Source organism: Amaranthus tricolor, chromosome 5 (assembly GCF_026212465.1).
Source record: "Amaranthus tricolor cultivar Red isolate AtriRed21 chromosome 5, ASM2621246v1, whole genome shotgun sequence".
NCBI lineage: Eukaryota > Viridiplantae > Streptophyta > Magnoliopsida > Caryophyllales > Amaranthaceae > Amaranthus > Amaranthus tricolor.
The window spans coordinates 9,450,959-9,460,874 of NC_080051.1; the positions used below are offsets into that span (position 1 = coordinate 9,450,959).

The 9,916-nt window shown below is 29.1% G+C and overlaps 1 protein-coding gene across 1 annotated transcript; it reads right to left on the reverse strand.

Moving 5' to 3' along the window:
* Positions 1 to 1,086: 1,086 nt before the first annotated feature.
* LOC130813293 (aluminum-activated malate transporter 2-like) lies at positions 1,087 to 9,450 on the reverse strand. Its single transcript, XM_057679099.1, has 6 exons — positions 9,097 to 9,450; positions 7,755 to 7,895; positions 7,374 to 7,649; positions 3,880 to 3,995; positions 2,505 to 2,648; positions 1,087 to 1,701 (listed from the first exon to the last, which is right to left on the reverse strand). Exons 1-6 carry the CDS (start codon positions 9,386 to 9,388, stop codon positions 1,213 to 1,215), a joined length of 1,458 nt encoding a protein of 485 aa, XP_057535082.1. The 5' UTR covers positions 9,389 to 9,450; the 3' UTR covers positions 1,087 to 1,212.
* Positions 9,451 to 9,916: the final 466 nt, after the last annotated feature.

Consider the following 9,916-nt stretch of genomic DNA (forward strand, 5'->3'; position numbering starts at 1 on the left):
TAAGTATTGTAGTTATTTGATAGTTTAACTGTTTGATAATTGCATTTATTTGCACTTACAAATACTAATTTTCACTCGTTTTTTTTTAGTTATTGATTAGGCTTATTTATGGGCTTTAATTGTAAGTTTTGCAGTCTTATGAAGTTAATTAATTCGAGTTTTATCATGTTGTATGGAGTAATAGGTAAAGAAAAAGAATCATTGAAATCCCAAGCAAAGGTACAATGCAAGTGGTAGCAAAGCCCTTCTTAAGAGCTACGACTCGTCGCTCGGCAAAGAAGACACCAAAAGATAGGAGATGAGTCGCTACAATGAAGTCACAGCTCGCTACACATACACTGAAGTGCCAAACAAAGATCAGTGAAGAAGTGACGAGTCGTCTCATAAAAGTCATGATTCACTGCTATGTTTCTGAACTGTGTCTTTAAAACAGTAAGTATGCGACGAGTCCCCCCAAAAAGCTATTACTCGTCTTTAATTAGTTGACTGAGGTAGCCGGAGCACGTTTAATTTTTAAGTTAACTCATTTTTTATATTCTCCTTTGTTAGTTTCAATTCCTCATTCAATTAATTCAATTTGTAAGTTTTTATTTCCATGTTTTCATTTATTTCTTCTTTGTCTTCCTTATCATTTTTCAATCATATCTAATATCATAATTAGGGTTTAATCATTATTTTTATATTATTCTCCATGTTTAATGAGTAATTTCCTTATTCTATGATTAGAGTTTGATCTTAAATTCAAAGTATGAACTAATATTATTTAAAGTGTCTAAAAAATTAGAATTTGATGATTAAATTGGTTGGGTTAATAATAATATTTAATACTCCTTAATTATATATTAAAAACTGTTACTAAAAATTGTTAAAATAATGCAATTGTTAACCACTTGGGCATTTGGACAAAGCAAGTACTTCATACTTTGATATAGTCAAAAAAACTCAATTATAACCTTTAAAGTTTGAGATTATTAGGTAAATTACATTTTTATTAAACTGTAAACTAAATACTCCTTAATTATGAAAAATTCTTCAAAATCACGCTAGTACCGCTACTTAATTATTGTCTACCTTACAAATCAAAAACTTTATTAATAATGAATTTTATAGCATTTAACACAATAGAATAGTAGTGGAATTGGTCAAATAGATTTGAAAAGATAAGAATTCAGCCTGTACTATATGATCTATATCGTAGATATGAGACTCTGGTTAATTATATAATGAATTTGCCGTCATATCTGATTGTTCAGCAATTGTAATCAAAATCAGCTGATTAGTAGGTTGATTATTTGTTTCATCAAAATTATTAGCAGATTTCTTTGGAGATACCTCGGCGGCGTTCATAACCTTGCTCTTTCCCAAACAAGCAATGGTTGCAAGCTCATAAGTGGTTGCTGCCATTTTCTCAGTGTAATCAACAATGTCAGTGAGGAGATAAACTACTGTTACCATTGGTATCGTCTGTATTAGAACCTCTGATTGTTGATTAGATTTAGTATTATTATATAACGAAATTGATTTTAAAAGTGTTTTTAAGGTTTCAAGTTCTGCCTTTGAGCTACAAATATGAGCGTTAACTAATGAAGATGGATATTTCATTTCTCTAACGCAAACACTCAGCTCTTTTAGTGCATTCCCAGATTCCAAGCTCATTTTAATGCATGCTTCTTTAATTTCTTCTTGGAACTTTTGCGTCAACTGTCAATAACAAATTAAATGGAGAGAAATGTTACGCAATTTCTATAGTGCAACGCTTTCAAGTGAATCAGTATAATAACTTTTATCTAAAAATATAAAAACATTTAAATGATTTTGATCATAATTAAAAAGTGTTTTCTAATAATTCTATATCAAAAAATAAATATGTTGGAATTATATTGTTTTTTCATTTTAATGGCAGGGTTTTTTCTTCATTACAAAGAAAATTATTGCGGAAATTGTGGAGAATAGTATGGAAATATATGGGAATATTTGTTAATATCCTTAGGTGATTTGATTAGGATATTTTCATTGTGTAAATATCTTGTATTTTGGGTAGATTAGTCGGTTTTCCTAATTTGCCTAGATCTTAATTGACTAGGACATATTTGAACACATAAAACCATCGTTTGATTCAAGAAAACACTAGAAAGCAATGTTTCACGCATCCCTCTCTTTCATGGTATCAAGAGCAGGTTAATTTTTTTTCTCTAAAACGTAGTAATGGGCGGTGATGATGATAACTCACCGCCACCACCACCACCACCATCACAAATTCAACCAAATAACCCGTTTTACCTTGGCGCACATGATTGTCCGGGAGATTTTATTACTCCAGTTCGTCTCAAATTAGACAATTATGATGCTTGGGCTTACTATTTTTTCAATTCAAGATTGAGAGAAAAAGTACATAGATGAGTTGAGTTGATAAGAAAATAAATTTATATGTGAAATCACAATAAAAAAAAATTAAAATGATGCAAATTAAAATTAACAGAACATAAAATAAAAAGTTGTTTTACCTTAATATCCAAATTACAATAAGCTTTTAAAGCATCAATCCTGTATGCACATTGCCTGGACAAAAATCCTAATTTGACATATTTATTCCAGGGATGACGGTATCTGAATTGCCCGTGTGGTGGCTCCCATCTCGCGAAATTTGCCTAAAAACATAATTTTAGGATCATAATAATAACAAATTTCAATCATCAATTCAAATTTTTGATTAGCATTATTTTTTAAGATGGTATCAACTAAAGGTAATGTGACCGAAGATCACAAATGTAAATATTATTCATTTATGATTTTAATGAAATATTTAACGCTATATATAAGCATTGTTTATATTATATGCATGCTAATAATAAATTTTCATGTAGTAGTGTATATTACATATCATATATTTTCAACAATTAATATAAAACTTTTAATATGTATTTTATCAATACATATAAGTCTTTAGCATAATTATTATCAAAGGAGCTCACCGCTAATTTTTGATATTAGACTAACAAATGAATATAGGTCTATCAAACAAATTAAGTAAGATTATTTTCGTGTTTGAGTTCAGGTAATATATAAATGGGTTAGAAAATTGTTGACTTAAATCTAACCTATTTAGTCAACAGGATAAAAAATTATAACCTTAACATGATTTGTAACAGATCAAGTCAACTTGCTTTTTACCCACCTCACACTTTTTTGGGTTTCTAATATTGAATGTATAACCTCAATTTTAAACTTTTAGTTTTTGAGTTCTTTATATGTACACTATGAAAAATACGATAATACTTGATGAAATAAATTCAGATTATACTAATTGATTTGATCTGAATATAACTCCTAAAACTAAATTGTTTACAGTGTTTGATTATAAGTTTAAAATTTTTACCTTAACCTAGGTCATTAAATGAACAAATTAGGTTAAGGAGACCCATTTATTCAATTGTGTTCAAAATCTCAACCTATATCCAGTTATTTTAAATTAGGTTCAGATTGAGTTAACAAGTCCGATTAGTTTTGCCAATCCTATTCATATACTTCCCTCAGTTTGAATTAATTGCACCGTTGGATGGTTGAACAAGAATTAGGAAAAGTCAGTTTCAATGCATTTTGTCTATTTATACCTTTAGAATGATAGGCGAAAAAGTACTAATAATAAGAATAAAATATGGAGAAAATATAATAATATCTAAATGTTTTATGACAAAGATGAAAAATGTACAAATATTGTTAAACAACAAATAATGTAATAAATATAAATAAATGGGACAAAATTATTTATATTGAAAATATAGGCGTCTTTTTAACTACTTTCTCCGGTGAGGTCAAACAATTTTTTGTTGCTGAATACAATGAATTATATCGAATATTTGTTAATTTAGAAATTAATACCAAGGTTTCCTCGGAACTTTTGGAATGCAGCACACTTTGATAGCCTTGAAAATATGATTTACTCGTATCCTTGGACTTAGCTTCACCATCTGTCCTCATATACACGGCTCCAAATCCTAAATCATAATATTTCCAATTGCTTTATTAAGCTTAACCAACAAGCTACTTCAACAGCTCATTATTTGACAAAATGACATTCATATGCAGTATATACGTAACTAAGGTACTGTGTTTCTCAATTGGCTTGAGATGTGTGTGAAAAAACGAGGTGCATTTATGTAATTGTTTGAAATTTTTTTTTTGAAATTTCAAAAAAATGTTGGAAATTTAATAAAATAGATAAAATTAAAACTATACTCTCCCTGTTTCATATTAAATGTCTGATTTGCTTTTTCAAATTTGTCAATGCTCTAATTCAATATTTAATTTCGAAGGATTAAGAATAAGAAGAAAATTACCCAAAATAATTTAACCTTTTACTGATTTTTCTGTAATAGTTCTGCTTTGTAATTTACCATAGATAATCCCAACTATAAGTTGTCTATACCTAAAATATCCAAATTGACTTGTAACCTACTACATGGGTAATTTTATGTCTCCTTCACCATTACCTTCTCTCCTACCTCCAACCAACATAACCACCACAAAATCACCACCAGTCCACCATGATCTCCCAACCTTACTGTTTTATAGCTGAAAAATGATGTTATATTAGAGTTCAAACGATGTGTTTAAACTCTAATATCACCAAGATCGAATTTATGAAGTCTTGTGGATAAACAAATTACACTTTCAATGAAGATGATGTTTGTAAAAGAAAATAATGCAATAAAAATGACACAAAGATTTAACGAGGTTCACCCAATTAAGGATACGTCCTCCGGTGTGTAGTATCTCGCTTATATTATCACAAAGAGTTCAAAGAACTCTCAAATGGAGAATTACAATAGAGAAGAGATTAGGCTAAGTGTTTAGGCTTGGGTATTTTTGTGGAAATCTTACAATGGCATATGAGACCTCTATTTATAGAGGTTTGTACATTAAAGAATATTACATAATTAAGGCTAAGGATTAATACACAATAAACAACTTCAAGGAACATCAAGAGTGAAAAAATCGAATCCAATGCTCGATCAAGGCAATGCTTCAGTACTTGGATGCCTCGTACAAGAATCTTCACCCTTTAGTCTTTTCATTAACTATCATTCATCATACCATAACTCTTATGTTTAAGTCACTCCTTAATTCCTCCATAACATCATGAATTAATTCTAGCACTTAAACACCATCATCAATCACACATTAAATTACATACTTAATTCACCCATTTAATCCAGTCATAGGATTCCCTCTCTATGCACTTACTAATACATAGAATTAATTTGGTGAATTCAAGTCACCATTTAGCACTAACAATAGCACCTCTTGTTACACTCTTAACCTTTCTCTAACCTCCAATCCACCATGACCACTAACTTGATGTTAATTTTTTTTTAACAGTTTTTCTTTGATCATCAAACATTGATTTTGTTTAGTACTCAGGTCTAATTGGCATGAATTCAATATGAGTGTCTATTTATTTTGGATGGCAAAGACATTGTTGCACAAAGGAGATTTAATTAGGGTACTTTAGTTAAATAAAGAGCTTAGTCAAGGCTATTTTATAGATAAAACTTATAGCCCGTTTGGTAGGTAATAATAAACGATGGTAATGGAAATGAAAAATTAATGTAGTTTTGGTTGAAAAATCTCTTGACTACCTTGATGAACATGCTTGTCCAACTTCAATCATCTCATTTTGTTCATAAAAATCATTTCAATGCATTACCATTGAAAAATTTGGTATTAGGTGGTAATGAAAATTTATAAACAAAAGAACTTTTTTGTGATCAAAGTTTCATTACCATGGGAATGATATGAGACTTTTGATGAAATTTTACAATATAAATTATTCCCATTACCACCCTTTAGTACCGCTAACTAAACGGGCTGTTAAATGTTAATAATAATAACTATAATTAAATTTCATCTTCTTCATCCTTTGTTGACATTATTGGTAAAATATAATTAACTTTTGGTCAATTTTCTAGCATTAAATTCATTATCTTCATATTATGCAGTGATAAGTCATTTACATTTGCATTATTGCTTGGTCTGAATTGTATTCATGTTCTTGATTTCTCTGAGCCTCCCCAATTTTTAACTCCATGGAAATTATTATCAAATCAACCGTAAGCATTGTATTCATCCTTGGTCTGAACGGTGATAAATAAACAGGGTCAGGAAGGGGGTTGGGTGGGATAATAATGGGGAAGGGTGACAAGGGTAGGAGTTTTTTTTATTTTTTTATTTTTTTTATATTTTTTTATATTTTTATATTTTTATATTTTATTTTATTTTAAATTTTTTTCCTTAAAATTTTTGTGATAAAAACCTGTTTTAGCAAGTTAACAATCAATGAGTTACTTTCTTCGTTTTGAAATACTCGCTACGTAACGTTTTTTTAACACTATTCATCATCCAACTTATTTTATATACTCTAGCTAATATGTAAGAAAGAATATAATCAAGTAGAATCTTATTTAAATTGTCTAATCGTATACTTTCATAATATTTACTTTTTACGATCCGTTTGATTGATGGTAATGAAGTAATGAGAATGAAATGTTGTAATGGCAATAGTAATGAAGGAATGGATATGAGAATTGGTAATGAAGATTCTTTTGTTTGGTGTGCATGACTAAAGAATGGTAATGGAAAATAATATTCCATTGATTGCATTTGGTTGTTAGTAATAAAAAATGGTAATGACTCTTAGTTTTATTATTGTATATTTGTATCTAAAAACATTATTGTATCTAAATTATTGTATCTAATGATTCTTTTTTTAATAATAATATTTTTTTGGATAATTACATACATTACCTTTTTTTTCTTCATTAATTTTTTTTTTTCTTCATTACCTTATTTTATTACCACAGTGATACTTTATTACCATTACAGCCTAATACCAGGTTGTTTGATGGTAATAAAAATGGCCCTTTTTGGTAATTTCATTACCTTATTTTATTACCATCCATTACCATTGAAGGCATCCAAACAACCAAATTTTTTATTACTTAATTTTATTACCATTACCGCCCTCGAATACCATGTACCAAACGGGCCGTTACAACTTTTATGTGTATAGTTCAATATATAAATGATCCAAATAACATATTGAATTACGTAAAAAGTCAAATGTAATAAGTATAATGAAACAGAGGAAGTATGTTGTAAGAAAATAACCTTTAAAGTAGGGAGTATCTATGGTTAATCAAAAGGTTAGATTATTGTTGGAAAATTCATAAAAGATTAGATTAATATAGGTACTTTTTCCGTTAAGAATAAAATATAAATTAAAATTTTTTAATAAATAGTAAACCAAAAATAAACAAGACATTCATAAAAGAAACGGAAGCAGTAGCAAATTAAGATGCCTAAAATAGTAATACCTTGTAAACATTGACCAATTTTTTCCATATTAAGAGCAATTGAATTGTGAAGCTCCTGTCCAGCCCAAATCGGATAAATCAGTATATTTATGAGCACAGTAACAACTATGCCAATGGCCACAGTTGACATTCTCTTATGTGCTATCTCTATAATATGTGTCTCTTCTCGAAACCCTAATACTGAAATGAAGCTGAACGTCAAGATGAATATCAAGAACACATAATCATATCTTCGTTTTATTTTTGGAAAAAATCGGATAAACGTTGAAGTTGTCGCTGCATCGTAATAAATCAATAGCATAATTAGCATTAGCATAATTTACCATAATACTACTTGATTTTACTTCAGTTAAGTCAATTTTATATGTTAAATAAACATACCAAATATGAAAACAAACAATCCAATTAGGATAGCTTCACCAATATTCCCAAAAAGACTGGCCAAGTGATTTGTTCCAGCTGCCAATGCAACTGCTAGGAACGTACCCATTGCTCTGTTCAATCCTTTTACTAAAGTAGCCCCTGTGAAATGCTTACCCAATTAATTAGTGAATGCTTATAAAACACTAACATCATTAAATGTTCATTCTATGGCTATGTGCAAAATACCATATCTTTAGTATATATGAAAAGATTAACCCTTAGGGCCCCGTTTAGTAGTTGGTATTAAAATAATGGGAATTATAATGAAAATAACAAAAATTTAGTGTCCTTTTGGTGTGAAAATCACTTAATAAGTTTAAGTTTATATTTTTTGTAATTCAATCGTCTTATTTTCTTCTTAAAATTAATTCCAATGTATTACCATAGAGGTGGTATAAGGTGATAATGAAAAGTTATTAACAAAATAGCTTTTTTATTATCAACTTTTTATTATCATAAGAATGACATGATACATATTATGAAAATTTGCACTACAAAGCGTTCTCATTACCAACGTTTAATATCAATAACCAAACGGGCAATTTACAAAATCGCAACAATGATTGAAATCAGATTAAGCAGTTCCATGGCTAATGATATAATTTCTTGCCCTGGTCATCTTGATTTTGGTAAATCAGAATGAGATGTTTTCTTAATAACAGAAGGTGATAGATGTTGTCATAAATCAAGAAAATTAAAGTATGTGCATGAGATTAGAAAGTGGTAGGAGAGGTTTCCAAATGGAGAAATTTGGCAAAATGATGGAAACAATCTAAAGTTTGAAAGAGTTGATTTGAGACCATAGAAGGAGTACTATATATTTATTGATATTGATTTATTTTATTATACTATATTATTATTAAATATTGATGTAGTATGGTTTAGTAGAATACTAAATTTGAAAAGTTTGCAAAGTAACTAATAACAAATGAAGGTCTAATAGGAGAAAATTGTACTCCTCTGTCTCCCTTATCAGCTATTGTACTTAAAGTGTTTGATTTAAATATCAACCACTAGTTCTAATGTTTGAAAAATAAAATTTAATTACCCAGACAAACAGTTGAAAATTTGTAGATGAGAAAAGAGATAATTTTGCCTAATTATATCCTTAAACAAATTGTATTAAACTTTAATAGAACACATAAAAAAATAAAATGTAACAAACACACGTCGAAGACATTGAATACTTAATTTATCTATGTAATTAATGAAAATATTCAAATGGGAGCTTAATCTGTCGACCAAATTGAACGAGTGTGCATAAAATTTGATCATATTTGAAATTAAAATTAGGACTTACCAACAGTGTATTCAAACACAACCACGACAGTTATAATAGCCCATGTAGCAGAATCATCAAAGGTATTATAAAGGGGTTGGAAATAGTAAAACAACGACACCAAGGTTAGAGCAAGTCCCACTTTTAAGGAATAAATAACCCTTCTTGGATCATCCTTTGCTAGTTTTTTAGTCATTCCTAAAAGTGTCACAACATTCGCGATTAAGCTCTTTGACATGTCCTGAGGCCAACAGCACATCCGAGCCATAATGGTAGATTTACTATCGTTGTTAACAATTGCAGGTTCCATCATTAAGTGGCTGGCAAATGTACATATATTATAAGGTTTTTCTTTTCTTATTGTATCTTGAAATAGAAATCTGAAACTTAACATAAATATATAGACATACAATGTAAGTATTTATAAGAGGGTTTGAGGTGCAAAGGTCAACGTTTGAAATGTCCTTAATCTTAACGTTTTACTGCATAAGTTCAAATATTACAAACTCAACATTAAAAAGAGACGTGTTGAACAACTAGTGAAAAATCAAAAGGCAAAATAAATCTTACAAGCTCTCTTATTTGATTTACGTCTTACTGCATAATTTCAAATATTACTATGGTATTTAGTACGATTGTTCTTTAAAAAGGTCTTGTGTAAAACACTCTTTCAAAGTGTTGTGTTTCTAGCTATTTTAGATTGTTGGATATTTTATCCATCATTTTAAGAGAATTATTAGATTATTCTTCAGAGGAAGCACAAGGATGTGCGTTTGAAGAAAATGAGTCATTCTTTTAGTTATCTAAGGTTTTAAAATTAATGAAAGAGGTTTGACTCAGG

What these genes read in the sequence shown, in the direction of transcription:
- LOC130813293 (XM_057679099.1), bottom strand. Translation starts at nt 9,388, where the DNA reads ATGATGGAACCTGCAATTGTTAACAACGATAGTAAATCTACCATTATG. An exon ending in TGTGTTTGAATACACTGTTG is followed by an intron (nt 7,896 to 9,096) that starts GTAAGTCCTAAT and finishes AGCATTTCACAG; the next exon opens with GGGCTACTTTAGTAAAAGGA. An exon ending in AATTGGTCAATGTTTACAAG is followed by an intron (nt 3,996 to 7,373) that starts GTATTACTATTT and finishes ATTATGATTTAG; the next exon opens with GATTTGGAGCCGTGTATATG.